The sequence below is a fragment of the Palaemon carinicauda genome, chromosome 17 (genome assembly GCF_036898095.1).
Source record: "Palaemon carinicauda isolate YSFRI2023 chromosome 17, ASM3689809v2, whole genome shotgun sequence".
Lineage (NCBI taxonomy): Eukaryota > Metazoa > Arthropoda > Malacostraca > Decapoda > Palaemonidae > Palaemon > Palaemon carinicauda.
The window spans coordinates 106,694,093-106,711,673 of NC_090741.1; the positions used below are offsets into that span (position 1 = coordinate 106,694,093).

The following is a 17,581-nucleotide window of genomic DNA, read 5'->3' on the forward strand; positions in this document are numbered from 1 at the left end:
AAGTCAAGTCCTACCTCTAAGGGAAGTGAATCAGTTCACCAGTGTGTGAGGGGGGAGGGGTAGCTAGCTACCCCCTCCCCTACCCCTGCTAACTAGCGCAGGGGTAGTTAACCCTCGTTAAAAATCTAATGGCTCGCCATTTCAGCTACGCCGAAAGTAATACCCTATGTAAGTAGCTAAGGTTTGTATGGTTAGGAAAAATACAAATTATCTCCGAATTTGTCATTTTAGTATAAAATGTGATACGTACATTACGCTACCTTATGCGCCAAACATTTGACGGCTCGAGCATTGGCATCACGATTCATACTTATTGTGTAGAACTTTATATGTAAATGGTTAATGGTGTTATACAGATACTTTTTCTTTTAATTTTTATTGCTAGTGTATTCATTGTATGTAGGTATTACTGTTATATCAATTACTGTACATTGTATACAAAATACCATAATTTGCAGTAGTAATGTAAATATAAGCTACGTGTATTCGAGTTTGAATGGTGCAAGTCAACCTCCCGAGAACAGTGATCACTTACATGTGCTACCTTAGCACTGTGCTGTAGGGATAGTACTGTACATATAGTAATATACACTAGGGTTATTAGATAGGAACAACACGGTTTTTTTGTTACTGTATGTATTATAATGTACTCTACATATAAGTGTGGCGATGATTATTGTTATGTGTACCGTAGTCTTGCTGTGTAACGTGTGTACATGTACAGGTACTGTACACTTACCGAAATGTGTTCATTCATTAACACAATACTTATACTTTGATAAATACCAAGTAAAACAGTATTACTCAGGACTGTGGGTTACATAATGTGTCAGTTGACCGTGCATAGGCAATGGGCAGAGAGTTGGTAGGTTAGAAGTTAACTTACCCAAGGGCAGCAAGTATTTGCAGAATCTCGCTTTTTGTACCTGATTTTGTTACCTAACCCCCGTGAATAAGGAGGGCTGACTGTACATTTCCCGGGTGAGTAAACCTGCCATATTGGTTTTAGTTACTTCCTCCCTCCTAAGGATGACTCTCTTAATAGAAGCGTAAGGTTTGTATTATGAGTAGGAACAACTGAAGATTTTATAATTGATATGTATTAGTGACAGAATTTGGAAGGGTATGTGAGAGAAGGAAGTTGAGAGTTAATGTGGGTAAGAGTATTATGAGATGTACGAGAAGCGAAGGTGGTAAGGTGGTACGAGGTTGAATGTCATGTTCAATGGAGAGTTAACTTGAGGAAATAGATCAGTTTAAGTACTTAGGGTTTGTTGTTGCAGCAAATGGTGGAGGGAAGCAGATGTACGTCAGAGAGTGAATGAAGGATGCAAAGTGTTGGGGGCAGTGAAGGGAGTGATAAAGAATAGAGGGTTGGGCATGAAGGTAAAGAGAGTTCGGTATGAGAAAGTGATTGTATCAACTGTGATGTATGGAACTGAGTTGTGGGGAATGAAAGTGACGTAGAGACAGAAATTGATTGTATTTGAGATGAAGTGTCTGAGGAGTATGGCTGGTGTATCTCGAGTAGATAGGATTAGGAACAAGGTAGTGAGAGTGAGAATGGGTGTAAGAAATTATTTAGGAAGCTATAGTGGATATCAATGTGTTGAGATGGTTTGGCCATGTTGAGAGAATGGAAAATGGCTGTCTGCTAAAGTAGGTGATAAAGGCAAGAGTTGATGGGAGAAGTACAAGAGGAAGGCAAAGGTTTGGGTGGATGGATGGAGTGAAGAAAGCTCTGGGTGATAGGAGGATAGATGTGAGAGAGGCAAGAGAGCGTGCTAGAAATAGGAATGAATGGCAAGCGATTGTAACGCAGTTCCGGTAGGCCTTGCTGCTTCCTCTGGTCTCCTTGAATGACTGCGGAGGTAACAGCAGTAGGGAATTCAGCGTTATGAAGCTTTGTCTGTGGTGGATAACGGGGCAGGGTGGGCTGTGGCACCCTAGCAGTACCAGCCAAACTCGGTTGAGTCCCTCGTCAGGCTGGGTGGAGCGTAGAGAGGAAAGGTCCCCTTTTTTTCATTTGTTTGATGTCAGCAACCCACCAATTTAGTGCCTTGGTATATAGACATATGAATTTGAGACCTACAAGTTACACTACCTGCCTCATCCACCCCACAAGACCTAGGTTAAGGTCAAAGTGAAGGTTACTCTAGCTGTTAGGTGGGGTGGCCCTACCAGCCACCTGCCTGCTACTATTAGTACCTCATTTAAAATTTTAAAATGCTGTTCCACATTTGCTAAAGTCATACTGCTATTAAAGATTCTAGATTTGTATGGTTAGGAAAAATGCAGTGAGATAAGAAGATTTGTGTTTTTGTGTTTTTCATGGCAAAGCTGTCCATGTCCATGATGAGATTATTGTTTATTACTGAAAGGTGTTAGAGTTGATTTTCATAATTAAATTCCGTAGGATAAATATGGGGATAGTAGTACACCATAGTTATGGTGCGAATTGTCTAAGGTGAAATGTTATGATGCCATATAAGGGGGTTAATGCTGTCAGTGCAAGGTCTTTGCACTATCGATTTTATCCCTTAACTGCACTAACTTTTTATCCTTCTACTATATCTCCATTCCCACTTTCTTCCATTTTGCTGTCCAACTTCTTAATATTTTCTTCATTCTACAACTGTTGGATTTTCCACTGTTTCTATTGGGTGCCAAGGATCTCCCAGGCCCCAGTGCTGGGCTTTCGGGCCCAAATTCATAAATTCCAAAATCTGAATGGGTATACTAGTAATGTTGCTATGACCAAACATAAATAAATACTGTAAACTAATTTAACAAGCTTCTTTAAAACCAGTTAGACAAAAATTATTTTAAGTTTAATATCTTATTCATCTCGAAAATGTGAATGTTAGTAAGAATATAAATAACATACTCTGTCTGGCATTTCATGAATGTTATCTAGATGCCATCCCTCTTGAAAAGGCCAAATAAACAGATAGTGTTTGAATATAACCGCACTTTGAAGAATTTAAGTTAAAAATTGCTCATGAAATATGATAAATAAAATTCCATGATATGATTATGATTTATTTTATACAGTATTGGTTAAATATCTAAAAGCACGTCTGTAAGAAACAAACAACATAGAGATGCTGACCCAAAAGTGTACATAAATATGGTTTTAGTTGTCGTTTGGGTCAGAACTAGTCACATGATTAATGGGGAAAAAGTCAACATAATAATCCATGTTTGTGACTTTTCTCAGTGGTATATTCTGAAAACAATTTTGTTTTCTGTACCAAAGGTCATATCTCATATCTGAGCCCTAGTGTGTTTGCCATTAATGTTTCATTATCTTGTTATCTTAAATCAACTTTCTGGGGTCGTTATTAACATTCATGATGTCAATAAGCCAAAAGTACTAGCTCCAATCATTTTTTTTTATTTTTCATTTTGTGACTTGATACATATATATCCTTATACTAACGTGTATTGAAGTAGAAAATTATATTATAGTTCTTTTCAATTTGCCGTTGCTTAAATGAAATAAATTTTTTATCATTAAATTACAGTACAACAATGATGTGAAACTACACTGAGTTATTTGAGTTAAAGTTATATAATGTTAGCTGGATCCTTGAAGGATTAGTATTTGCTTGTCCTTTATTTGTTGAGGCTGGGTTTTATATTTTTTTCAATTCTTGTCAGCTACGTATGCTGGTTATGAATGCCTGCCGTGCCCTTCTAAGCCATCAGTCATTGCTGCGGCTTGTACTTCTTCAGCCCACAAATGACATCAGTACTTCAACAAATAATCTTGATGGAGAGGGAGATGAAGTGAGCCAAGCTTCTGAGGTAAGATTTGAAGTCCATTCTTGGATAGATTATACAAAAGTAATGTTTCATTCAATAACATCATCATAAAAATAGTGTACTGTACTATGTAAATTACAAAAGGAAATTGAAATCATGAATTTCATCACGGATAAATGTAGCACTAATGGCTTTGTTTTGATTTTGATTTTACAGATCCTTTTAATCCAAAGGCTTATTACTGCTGCTACACCTCCATCTCCTGTAAAAGCTTCATATTCTCGGGAGCAGCTTGAGGTACGTTAATGAGAATTATGAATGTTTAGTTGTTCCGTAACCGAAATACAAACCACGCTATTTACATTGGGTTTACCTTTTAGCGCAGCTGAAATGGCGAGCCATTAGAATTTAACGAGGGTGTATTACCCCCGCGCTAGTTAGCGGGGGGTAGGGGAGTGGTAGCTAGCTACCCCTCCCCCCCTCACACACAGATGAATGCTCACTTTCACTTTTGGCTCGGACTGTGACAGACGTCTCTGTCTTGGTCCTCTCTTGGCAGCCATTGTTTGTTTTGTCTTTACTTAATCGCTTACTTTTCTTTTACTCAATATATGTGTAAACATGTTTTCATGTTTGTATATATATTTGAGTATAGAAATTAGTAAGTTTCCTTTTCAGATTTGTGTGTGTAGTGTACGATTTCTACGTGGTGTCCTCGGCAGTTAGGTCTCCACGGCGTAATTTTATGGGTGGCGATCGAGTTTGACTCCGGTCTTTCTCTCTCTCTCTCTCTTGAGGTCATTCACCCTTTTACTACGTTTTACTACGCCCTTGTAGCTTCCTTTCCGTGTGGGGTGGTTGCTACGCCGTACGTTTGTCTCAATTAGTTTATGAATCTAATTGTGGTTGTTTTTTTCAGCTTGTAGAACGATTCCTTTCGGGGTTTTCGTTCTTTCTTTAGTGTTCATTCATTTTTAAATTACATACTGTAATTACATAGTTTCATAATTATAATTGTTATAATTCTGTTTTGGTTACAGCTCTCCTTCCGTGAGTGTAAGTGGTTGTGAGGGCACGTGCCTGTTGTGTAATTCTTGTTTCCTTTCCCTCGGGATTCCTCTTCGGAGCCTTCCCGGGGGAATGAATGTGTACTAATGTTTTTTGTTTTATTTTTTTACAGTTACCGATCTAGTTCGTTTCTGTAATATGGCAATGGTGTGAGCTGTCTTGTTGAGGCGTGGGGATTCGGCTGTTGCTGCCTCCCCTCTTGTATTTTCGTCAGGGGCGTGTCTCCTTCTACTGGAAGTACTCCCGTGACGACGGACAGCTCTCCAGTTCATTTTAGAACTCTCAGGAGGCTTGCCTCCTTGGGCGGGTAACTTTCCTTCCGAGGGAAGTTTTTCCTGTCCAGGCTTGAGTTTTTCCCCTTTTGGGGGGTTCTTCTCTTGCCTTTTTTTCGTGCGACTGTGCTCTTGGTGCTGAGCGGTCGCACCTGCAGTTTCGCTCAAGGGGCTGGGCAACTGCAGGAGCTCCTCTTCGGAGGATTGCTCCTTTTAGGTCACTGGCTGACCAGTCTCTTCTACGAAGTGTTTCTCTTTCGTTCGCGAGAGAGTACACTCATAGAGACTCCTCTTCGGAGGATTCTTCTGCTGCTGTTGCTGTTGGCCTCCCTCGCCGTAAGGCCTACCGTCCGCCTCGTCGTAAGGGCCTCTCATCTCCCTATAAGGGTGCTAAGAGGCGCCTTTTTGAATCTCCGTTTGCAGCCTACAACTCCTTTTTCTTGATCTTCCGCCTTGGTGCAGATGGACAGCAGTCTGATCTCGTCTACCGACGGGCAACGGTCTTCCCGACGGGCAACGGTCTTCCAACGAACATCAGGCTCCCGGCGGACAGGCTACGGTCTTCCGATGGACATCTGTCTCCCGACGGACAACGTTCCCTTCGGGGCAAAGGGTTGCCTCCCACGGGGGTTCTTCCCTTGCGTGTCAGGGTTCCCCTGCGCGCCCTTCTGCTGTGTTCTCTCCTGCTCCTGCTCTGTGTTAGCGCACAGGCGCTCTCCTGCTCATCAGCGTTTCCTGATCGCTAGCGCTCTCCTTTCGCCAGCGCTCTCTTGTTCGTCAGCGCTCTCATGATGATCATCCCTGCTGTTCCTGTTGGTTCCTGTTACGCGCCCTGTGCGCCCACGTTCGCTCTCGCGATCTAGAACTTCGGTTCAGGTCTGGGTCAAGGACTCTTCTTCTATGCGCAGGCTTCCACGCGTTGCCTTCTGCTCGTCAGCAATCATCAGCCAGCGATCATAAGCTCGCCAGCGATCATAAGCTCGCCAGCGATCACCTGCTCGCCAGCTTTCACCTGCTCGCCAGCGCGCACAGGCGATTTTAGTATCGCCTATTCAACAGCGTTCTACACGTCTGCGATCTCCGGGTCGCCCGCCTGTGTTACAGCCGGCACGCCAACGTTCTCCAACACTTCTGAAGGAACATGGTTCGCCAGCTACTAGCTCGCTATCGCCCACCTGCGCATGCTGCTCGCCATCGCGCGATCGTCCACCTGCGCATGCTGCTCGCCATCGCGCGACCGTCCACCTGCGCATGCTGCTCGCCATCGCGCGATCGTCCACCTGCGCATGCTGCTCGCCATCGCGCGATCGCCCACCTGCGGATGCTGCTCGCCATCGCGCGATCGCCCACCTGCCGATGCTGCTCGCCATCGCGCGATCGCCCACCTGCGGATGCTGCTCGCCATCGCGCGATCGCCCACCTGCGGATGCTGCTCGCCATCGCGCGATCGCCCACCTGCGGATGCTGCTCGCCATCGCGCGATCGCCCACCTGCGGATGCTGCTCGCCATCGCGCGATCGCCCACCTGCGGATGCTGCTCGCCATCGCGCGATCGCCCACCTGCGGATGCTGCTCGCCATCGCGCGATCGCCCACCTGCGGATGCTGCTCGCCATCGCGCGATCGCCCACCTGCGGATGCTGCTCGCCATCGCGCGATCGCCAACCTGCGGATGCTGCTCGCCATCGCGCGATCCCCCACGTGCGGATGCTGCTCGCCATCGCGCGATCGCCCACGTGCGGATGCTGCTCGCCATCGCGCGATCGCCCACGTGCGGATGCTGCTCGCCATCGCGCGATCGCTCACCTGCGGATGCTGCTCGCCATCGCGCGATCGCCCACCTGCGCATGCTGCTCGCCATCGCGCGATCACTCACCTGCGCATGCTGCTCGCCATCGCTCCCCAACGCGTCGACATGCCACAACGCGCCATCGCCAACCTGCGCGTTACCGCTCACCAGCTCACCACCGATCGCCTGTTGATCCATATCGCCAGCGGTCTTCCTCGCCCACGCGGCAGCGCGTTTCCTCGCCATCGCGCTAATGCTTACGTTCGCCGCCTCGGACTCGCGCTCATTCACCTGCTCACCCTCGCGACCGCCTGCCTGCGCGCCCGCGCGATCATTCGCCTGCGTGCCCACACGCCCACGTGCCTGCATGTCAACGCTCATGCGCGTCCGCGCACATGCTCTCCAATGTTCGCCCGCCGATGGTGTTCCGTCGCGCGAACCGACGGTGTTCCATCGCTCGAACCTACAGTGTTTCTTCGCACGAACGTCGGCTTAATTCTTGCAGTATCCATTGCTCGTCTATGGGTTATCGCTCGCCGACCACCAGCTCTCGCCCTTCCTACCACGCTCGCCCTCCTTCTGCGCTCCTTCGCTCACCTTCGTTTGCGTTCCTGCGTGACCGTGCATGGGCGCTTCCACGTTCGCCCACGCGCAAATCTTTGAATTACCATCGCGCGAGCTCCAGGGCGATTGCGACCACGATTCCCATTGGGGTTTTCGCAGCATAGCCAGTCTGGCGAGTTCTTCTGGAGCGTATTTCCAGAACACGGCCTCACCCCGTAAACGCAGAGCATGGCACTTGCAAGAATAGGAAGAAACTTCAGGGAGGTCTGAGCAACACTCCTCTTTCCAGAACCTGGGTTAGCCCTTCCCCGTCATTCCCTGGAAGGATTTTTGGCGGGGGGGGGGGGGGGGGGCTTTCTGTTCGAGATTTCTCCATCGGCCAAGGGGTGACTGCTTACCCCTTCCTCTGGGGGCTTACCAGGTCCTTTCCCTCCTCGGTTACGGCCCGAGGTTTGGTTCAAGGAAGCTACAGGAAGATCATGGGTACTTTCCTCCTCTCGAGCTCAGGCACCTTGGCCTTTCGTCGTTAAGTATCTAACTTGCGGACAAGCTCGATGTTGTACCATCTGGACGCGCTGACTGAGGGCTTCCTTCGGGTGTCTCATCTGTGGAGGTCGACGACCTACACCCTTCCATCCTTGAGAAGAGTTTGTTTGTGCCCAAGGACAGAGACTTAGACAGCGGCTGTGCGGAAGAAATCAACTTCCGTTTTCACTCCTCCAAGGCGCTTTCTTCCAGACTCTGCAGGGCTCCAGCGCCCTTTTCTTTCAACCACGTCGGCCTAAGTTATCGGCTACGACAACTGGGACAAGGTGTCCAATTGCGGTTTCCTCCTGTCAGGAACAGATGGCACGGGAGGCTCCCCCGGGGGGGCATAGTCCTAAAAGGAGCGGCAGTGTTCACGAACTCTAGGATTGCAGGTTTCTCGCTGGGAGGATGCTTAAGGTTACTCATCCGGATGACAGCTTCCCGATGCCCATTCCCGCACAATCTCTGTGATCAGCCAAAGATATCGCGCCTGCCGTCTCTGTCAGCGAATTCAGTGTCTCTGAACCTCTATGCCATAGCGTCGGCAAGAGTTGCCCGGTTGGGCAGAATGATCCATACCTTAGGCGAAGGTCCTCCATAGGATCATCGACGGCTTCACCCCCGGCCTCTTCAGTCGATCCTTTCTTGTAAGGAAGGATCTGAGAGGGGAGTTCCGTAGTCGACCTCTCAGCCCTGATCAAGTTTGTTGAACAAACTTCGGCCAGCGTAGAACAGCAGAATCAATCAGCCTGGTAACAAGGCGACAGGACTCCTTAAACCCTGGATCGGAAGGACGAGTACTTTCAGTTTCCATTCCATCCATCTTCCAGGGAGCTCGTCGAATTCAGCCTAGACTGCAAGTATTCCTGCTTATGATGCAGTGTGGCTATCCCGCCGTGGCATAGCAGGTTTTTTTCCCCAGAGAACTCTCCCTGGTTTCCTCATGGCCGCTCAGGTGCAGGCTTCCGCCTCCTCTGCTTTTTGGAGGGCTGGTCAACTCCGGTAGGCTCGGGTTCGACCTTCTTCAGCGCCGGGACAAGCTTCCGGATGCTTACCATGAGTGTGGGTTCATGGTATTTTGCTTGGAGCCTTCTCTTCTTCTGCCTCAACATCTGTAGTATCTGGCCATGATATTGAGTCAACGGCCTTACCACGTTGGAAACCCCGCTTCTCGTCCGTCCAGCGAGGTTAAGCAACGTCGGTTCTGGTCGGTACTTGGATGGGTGACCACCTGGGGACGCCAGATGCTGTTGCCACATCCTCCGAGCCTTCCTTTCAGTTGACTGTGGCAAGACTGAGGAGAGTCGCAGTTCCTGTTCTTAGTCAAGCAGAGCTTTCAGCCCTACCTTGGAACGTTTCCTAGTTCTCCTTTCCTCATTGACCCGTCTATAGTCCGAACGGTCGCCTCAGGATAAGTTCCATGTGGGGCGGTCCAAGTTCCGGTGGTTTCAGGCAACGTTTAACCGGACTTTCTGGCCCCTATGGGACCAGCGGAACTTTTAGACCTGCAATGGGTGTTGACCTATGGAACCTCTTGATGGTAGTGGATATTCTCGTCCTTTCCCCACATTCTTGATGCTGTTCTCGGACTCGTCAAAGGAAAGGGAGGGGGGGCATGTTCCGGTCCAGGGCTATGGTCAAGACCTGAAGGATACCTCTCCATCATTCAGGTAGACTTATGGGCCGTAGTCTGGCCCCTCTACAGATCCTACAGCTCCTGCTGAGTCGCCCCGTGCGCGTCGACTTCATGATTCTGGCGTGTTCTAACCAGCAGGGGACGCATTTTCACACCTTCACATCTTGCAGTAGAGATACCAGGATGATGGAGATTATCTCAATACCACCATCGGCTCTCTCATTCCAGGCAGAGGAATGTTCTCTCCGACTATCCGAGCAGAGCCTCGTAGAGAGAGTGTACCTGGGGGTCTTTGACCTTGAGTAACCAGCAAGTCCTGGTCTGGGGGACCTGATCGCGACAGCTTGGAACCTCAAGCTTCCGCTGTTCTTCCCCCCAGTCTCAGACCCCGAGACTCTGGCAAGATGCATTCCGGTGATGGTGGGACAACTTCGACGCCTGCGTCTTCCCTCCTTTTTGTCTGTGGACAATGGGTCTCAACAAGACCAGGTTGTCTGTCAACCTTTCAATGGGAGAGCTCCACTGGGACTATGCGCAGAACGGTTTTTGGACCCTCTGCTTCCCCTGACGGAACTCCCGTGAGAGCTTCTCCGACGGCGCAGACTACTCAAACAACCACACTGCGACATCTCTCCCGAACCGGGGCGTCGCTTCGGCTTCATGCCTGGAGACACTACGCCTCCTCCTCAAGAAGAGACAACCCGCTACAGTCGCGGTACGGAGGTCGCGTCATCTGCGATATTCATCCGCAGGGGTCTTCCAGGCAAAGTGAAGAGTCTTCGGTGGTTGGTGCCGTGGGAGATATACCTCTTCCCTTGAGGCCTCTTGTCCAGCAATAACGGTCTTATTGCCTTTCGGCGGGAGGAAACTCCTTTCCGCTCTCGGCAATGGAGCCTGTCGCTCAGCCTTTCCCTGACCTTCAGGCTTAAAGGAATAACTTTTTCCTGCCCGCTGGATCTTTCCTCGCTCATGCGAAGCTACGATCGTCCCTGCCCTAGTCGGAGGAAGACCTCCAACTTGGAGCATGGCTCGGACTTTTAGTCCTTTAAGAGATCTTCTCAAGACCCTTTACGACAGCCCTCGGATTGTATTCCGCCTTGGGTCTCCTGCTCACTCTGGCCACGGCCAGTGTGTAAGCAATCTTCTTGGTCTCGTACGACTCCGCCCTTTCTAAGGAAGAGGGGAAGGCAACATTCAGGTTCGCTCCTGAGTTGTTGGCTAGACTCAGAATCTGGGGGTCCCGGCCCTTCGGTCCAATTCATTCAAGATTTCGAGTCTCCATTCTGTATCTGATGTCCCAAGACCTTCTCTTTCTTGCCAGTAAAGGAATCGAGAGGTTAGCTTTGGGAACAGCTGCAGTTTGTCCTCAGTTGCAGCCGATTTGGGAGCACAAGGAGGACACGGGGGAGAGTCACCAGTATACCTCTTCAGCCCGGACTCAAGGACATTCATCTCGACCTGTCTCCAGACCCTCCCCGTCACGTCGCCCTACAGTACGATGTTGGATACATCGCAACGTCCCTCGCCTTCGAGTAATACTACTCTGTGACGCAGGTGCTACAAGCTGGAGTCTGGAAGCGTCTAATGACCTTCGCAGCCCGCTTCCTGCAGGGCGTGACCCACAGGAGTCTCGATACGTTTTCTATCGCTCTGTGGTGGCTACACAACAGCTGGTCTAACCTCAGGCTCCTTTTTGGACAGGTAGCAGAAGGTTGAGGGCATTGTTATCAGGTTTTAGTCTGCATGAACGAAAGAAGTATGTCTGGCCCTTATTTCTTTCTTCATCATCCCCTCTACGGTGAAGCAGCATCCTGGTCTCTGCATAGCTGACCTCGAACCTCTGCAGGTAAACCATGCTTCCTTGTGTTCCGAGTATTGAGTCAATACTGTCGCGTCCCCCATACCCTGACGAGGTGGTATTGGGAACGTCCTAACCCAGAGTTCCTTCTGGAACTCCAGGTCAACTGCCTAGGACGGGTCACACTTCTTCCTTCACACACAAGCTTATGTAGGCCACACGGTTCCTTGCGGAGCAAGGAACTTGTGAAGTGCAGGGACTCCTTTTCTCGAGTGCGACTCACTCAGATTCTGAGTCCCCGGGTAAAGCCAAAGCCAGTATGGCTGGGGACTTTCCACCCTACCTAATGGGTAAGTCACCCAATGTAAATAGCGTGGTTTGTATTTCGGTTACGGAACAAATGACAAATTCGAAGATAATTTGTATTTTTCCTAACCATACAAACCTTAGCTATTTACACATATTTGCCCGCCAGCCCTGTCCCCCAAGACAAGTCCTACCTCTAAGTGAAAGTGAGCATTCATCTGTGTGTGAGGGGGGGAGGGGTAGCTAGCTACCACTCCCCTACCCCCCGCTAACTAGCGCGGGGGTAATACACCCTCGTTAAATTCTAATGGCTCGCCATTTCAGCTGCGCTAAAAGGTAAACCCAATGTAAATAGCTAAGGTTTGTATGGTTAGGAAAAATACAAATTATCTTCGAATTTGTCATTTTTGTTCTAAATCTTTATGTTGATATAGATTATTTTCTTTAATAAGAGATTGTAGCAATATTTTTTTTCTTAAAGGCCTGGTACCATTGCATAATTAGAATAAGCACTGTATATTGCATATTATATGCAGCATTTTATTAATCCTGCTTCAGTTATATGAATGGGAAGGTTTTTTTAGTTGAATTATTAAAACACTTATGCCATATGGAGTATGCAGACCAAGTGTTGATTTTTTGTTCTAGTTGTTAAGGCATTATTGGAAGTTGAATGTTTGTATCTATAAAATAAAAATTTCTGTCTTTAGATCAAAATTGTCCTATTTTCTCGAAAGACCTCATGGTAATACGTTCAAATACCTCCTCTATTGACAGACTGCAGCTTTAGCCCTTTGTGAAAGTCTTACTGAGGAAATATCTCAGCCAGCACCATCAACTCCTTGCTCCAATGATGACATTTCTACGCCCATGAGTGATCATTCAGGCATGGGACCACCTTCCCCCGGCATTCTTAATGACAATCAAGTGAAATCTAGTCGACCTGTTCAGTCAGTACAGACAAGTCGAGGGAGAAGAACCAGAGCCGTATCCCCTTCCCCTCTTGTACGACAGCTGATGGAAATGGGTTTTGCTCGTAAGAGCGTGGAACATGCAATCAAAGCCTTAGGTATGTATGTGGTTGTACATTCTGATAGGTTCCTGAACTTATAATTTTTTATACATTTTCTCTGATATTAAAGGCATTTCTGAAACTTGGATTGTTTTGAAGAGGAGTAACAGTGAGGAATTTTGTTATTAAATGTCAGGAATTTGATCAAGTTTAAACAAATAAATTTTTTATTGTTATTAAGTAGCTTACAAGAGAATTTTGTGATAGTGTTGGAGCAGACACAAGCAGTTGTTTCTATGCATATTTCTAAGAAATAATCTTGAAAACATTTTCCTGTCATATTATTCTCAAATGGTATACTGTAGTTTTGAGGTAGAACATGGTTTATAGAATGTCATTATAAGTTCTTAGGTGACGATGTGTTAGGCAGACGTGTTTGGGTGAACCCCCGTTGAAATGTTTCAGCGGAGCAGATTAACAGAATGACAACCTTCACAATCACTTGACAGCAGATGGTCCAGTTTCACGGATCATTGCTCTCGTGTCTCGAACAGGGCTGTTTGGCAGCATTGTGGTTCATAGAAAGCCTGAGCTTTATTACACGCTTGATAGATCATGGGAAAAGTGTTGAAGAGGTGTAAAATTTTAGATTTTCTTGTGGTTAAAAGAGTATCTACCTTCTATGTTAAGGGATCAAAAATAAGATGACAAAAAACCTCACCACTGATTGTCAAGAACATAGTGTTCCCAGGTAGTCATCCAACAGATTAATGGCCACCCCTCATATTGTTTAACTTCCCCAACCTGTGTTCTTTAACTCTGCTAATATGACAAAAAATGGTATTTACTGCATTATAGGTGAAGTTTCAAACATAATGAGAAAGCCTGGTGAAGGAGCAAATATGAATATGTATAGGGTGGCCCAACCAAATGACAAACTTCTAGCCATAATGACGAATATAGTGCCCAATCGCTTTGAAGAACCTGACTCTTTCTACTGTATATAGCTAAGGTTTACATTTACGCTAGAATGTTTAACTTGATCACGCCACTTACTTCCCAGAGAGGCCTCTTGAGGTCCTCTCACTAAAAGCAGTTTTTTCCCCTCACGTAACGCACATAGAATACGGAACAATATCCCCCAAAAGTGATTCCTGTGCCCCACATCTTTTAGGCTTAACGACAATTCCGGAGCCACAGACTTTCTTGAATATGGGCAGCCCAGTGAGGAACTGTTTGATTGATTAGACTACCTCTTTATCTAAGACATGACTGAAGTAGGGGAATAAATACAACTTGGACAGTCCCACCTTTGAGGCAAATGTTTCTTCATTATCTTTACCACAAGACCCACAAAGACCGATAAATCCTGCCCACTATTTGGAATTGAGAGGGTGACCTTGTACAGGTATACCTCGTTCTATGTCCATAATTTGTTTCAGGAGAGGCGACGGATGTCGAAAACCGACTTAAGCCTAATTTACGTCTCTGAATTTACTTGACAATATGCTAATCCAAAAATAACAGTTCCCATTTCTAGACTCTACTTATAAATGTATTTTTAATAATATATTGTTAATAACAATCTATTTTAAGCTTACAAACAAATACAGAAAATACAAAAAAAAAGTTTTCCAAATTTTATGAATAAATGTTTTACATACATGTAAATTTTATGTTTTACAACTTGGCATGTTTACAATACATCGCAGATTCTTTATTATTGAATGTGGTTTTCTGTAAAATATCATGAAATAAAAAAAAAATTGTAAGAGTGAATAACAAATAGGTATTAAAATTAGTTTGCAATAATAGAAAATAAACAAATTTACATTATACTAATACCTTACAAAGTTACATACAATTTTATTGTTTACATCCAAGTTGAAGATGGCTGTGGATTGTTGGCATCAACAGTTGATTCTGGCTGGTTTTGTTCGATATGTCTCGTAACGAGAAACTGATCAAGAGTTCCTTGAACTGTTCTTCTTTTCTTCAAGAATTAGTTGATACAGTATAAAAGCTTCGTGACAAGCATACATGACCTTTGAAAGTAGTTGGCTATTTGGGTCCATATTCTTGAAAAATTCAGTCCCTTTTCAATCAAAGCAAACGCTTCCGCATTGTCTACATGGAAAAGTGACATGGAGTAGGTTTGACTTTTTCTCATTTTTGCTGCTCGTTGAGCTCTATCAAATCCTTGTTCATTAGGGACTGCTTGTCTTTTTCAAATAAATCTATGAAATCTTCCTCTTCAATTTCATTTTTGCCTCATTGCTGATAGTCACCAATGTTTTGTTGATTTCAACATTATCAAACCCCTTGAAGTCCTTCACGAGTTGCGGGCATAATTTTTTTCCACACCATTCATAGCTGCAATCTGAACATCATTCCACGCTGCTCCTATGTTCTGTACAACCTTATAGATATCATACTTCAAGAAGTCACAAAGCATGGATGACTCTGCAAGATCAGTTTACAGCTATTGCTTGCCGCAACGTACCTTTCATGTAATAATGTTTGAAAATTGCAATGATTTCCTGAATCATCGGCTGTATAAGAACAGTCGTGTTCGGAGGAAGGTATGCGACAGTAACGTTTACGTGATCATTTACAATGTTTTGTGGGTGTCCATGAGCATTATCAATTAATAGGAATATCTTAAAAGGTACCTTTTCCTTCTTGCAATAGTTTTCTGTAGCCGGGATAAGATGATTAAAGAACCAATCATCAAAAATAGCAAAAGTCACCCATACTTTTCCATTTGCCATCCATATATCAGGAAGAAATGCCTTGACTACATTTTTCAGGGCATGTGGGTCGTGTGCATATTACATTGGCTGTAGTTTTGATTTAAGATCTTCAGTACAATTACTGTACCTCCTAACATGGCGGTCACATGTTCTTTTGAAACCTTGTAGCCTGGAATTGATTTTTCCTCTTTGGAAATGAAAGAATAGTCCAGAATTTTTTTCCAATATAAACCACTTTTTTCAACGTTCATAATATGTTCGGGAAGACCTGTCTTCTTCAATGTTCTTAGCCAATGCTTTGTGAAAATCGACTGTTGACTGAGAGAAGCACGCTGAGGATTCAACCTATCAGTCCAAAAGGGAAAAAAGTTGTTCAATCTCTTCATAGATTTTTTCCTCTTATTGGTAACCGATTCTTCATCCCTGGAGCTTCAGATTTGACAAGTGTCAAAATCATATTCGTATTATAGACAATCGTTGATATAGTTGTCCGACTCATTCCAAAAGAGCAAGCGATCGTCGCAACCTTTTCACCTTTTTCATAGTGTTTTATCATAGTCACTTTATCGTCGAGGATTATAGAATGATGCTTAGCACTTTCCCTAGGACTTTCCTTAGAAGGCATTAGTGCAAAAACTTACCGATGAATGAAAAAATAGGCGGTAAGCAGAAGTACCATATGTTCAAACAAGACTTGACTACGCGTGAATCACGAGTCACTAGTGAGTTGTGACTCAGGATGCTGACAACACCACCAAATGGTAGATATTTGAACTACAGTACGCTGTGGCAAACGCCACAAGATTATACTATAAGAACATTTACTGTAAATGTAAGTAGCGTACTTTCGTATAATTTTATATACTTTTATTCTTATTTATTGTACAATAATATTCTGTTAATGCTCCAATTGGTAGATATTTGAACTACCATAGGAAATGCCACTGTTTAGCTCCTATTAAAGACCATTAACTAATATAAAAACATAGTGACAGATGTTTTCATAGTTTGTTTGTTGGGATTTACGTTAATTTAACTACTACATTAATTGTTCAGTAGCTACTTTCTTCCTGGTAAGGGTAGAAGAGACTTCAGCTATGGCAAGCAGCTCTTCTAGGAGAGGGACACGCCTAAATCAAACCATTGTTCTCTAGTCTCTGGTAGTGCCATAGCCTCTGTACCTGGTCTTTCACTGTCTTGGGGTAGAGTTCTCTTGCTTGAGGGTACATTAGAGCACACTATTCTGTCTTATATCTCTTCCTCTTATTTTTTAATTTTTTATAGTTTATTGATTAAAAATGTATTTTCATGTTGTTACTGTTTTTAAAATATTTTCTTTTGAGGTTCATTACATTTCTTGTAGTTTGTTTATTTCTTTGTTTCATTTCTCACTGGGTTATTTTCCCTGTTGGAGGCCTTAGGCTTATAGCATCCTGCTTTTCCAACGAGGGTTGTAGCTTAGCTTGTAATGAAATAATAATATTACTTTCATTATTGTTTATATTATGATTATTATTGTTATCATTATTAAATGCTGTTTATTATAGTTTTTATTATTTCTATTTTGATTTTTTATTCTCATATATTATTATTATTATTATTCACTGTAATAGCAAGCATACACTATGAATATGATTATATTTTACAGAACATCATGATACATTTAGCAACCTGTTTATTACATTCACAAAGACCAGTCTCTTCTTTACATCCTCCATCTTAAGTAAACCCCGACTGACTGTGTATTCTGTGCTGATGCAGATGAACCGCATGGAAAACAACCGCTTGTGTGAAGGCATGCATTTTGACGTGCAGAAATATTCCGCATGGATTCAATCTGCTCATTTGAAGCGGGTCTTAGAGAAACTTATTAAACAAAAGGAGAGAAATAAGGATCCAGGTTACCATCTTGGTCTGCTGACTTTCAAACTCTTAAGTGTCTAAAAGAAAGACTGGATATTCATGAGTGTGATAGCTACATATGCTATAGAAGGACACAAGAAAATAAAGAATTTGAGGCTCTGTGAAAGGATCTTGAATCTGGGATAAACTGAAACCGTTGCTGATTAGTGTAGTAGAGTAATTTGT

At 44.7% G+C, this 17,581-nt stretch overlaps 1 protein-coding gene and 1 pseudogene across 1 annotated transcript in view; both read left to right on the plus strand.

Moving 5' to 3' along the window:
• Positions 1–17,581, plus strand: part of HERC2 (E3 ubiquitin-protein ligase HERC2) — a 496,511-nt gene that overhangs the window by 302,940 nt on the left and 175,990 nt on the right. Inside the window, exons 43-45 of the mRNA XM_068391274.1 lie at positions 3,664–3,810; positions 3,985–4,065; positions 12,506–12,797. Of these exons, the coding sequence (XP_068247375.1) occupies positions 3,664–3,810; positions 3,985–4,065; positions 12,506–12,797 (520 nt within the window). The remainder of the gene's footprint in view (positions 1–3,663; positions 3,811–3,984; positions 4,066–12,505; positions 12,798–17,581) is intronic.
• On the plus strand, positions 9,126–9,244 carry LOC137656909 (5S ribosomal RNA; annotated as a pseudogene).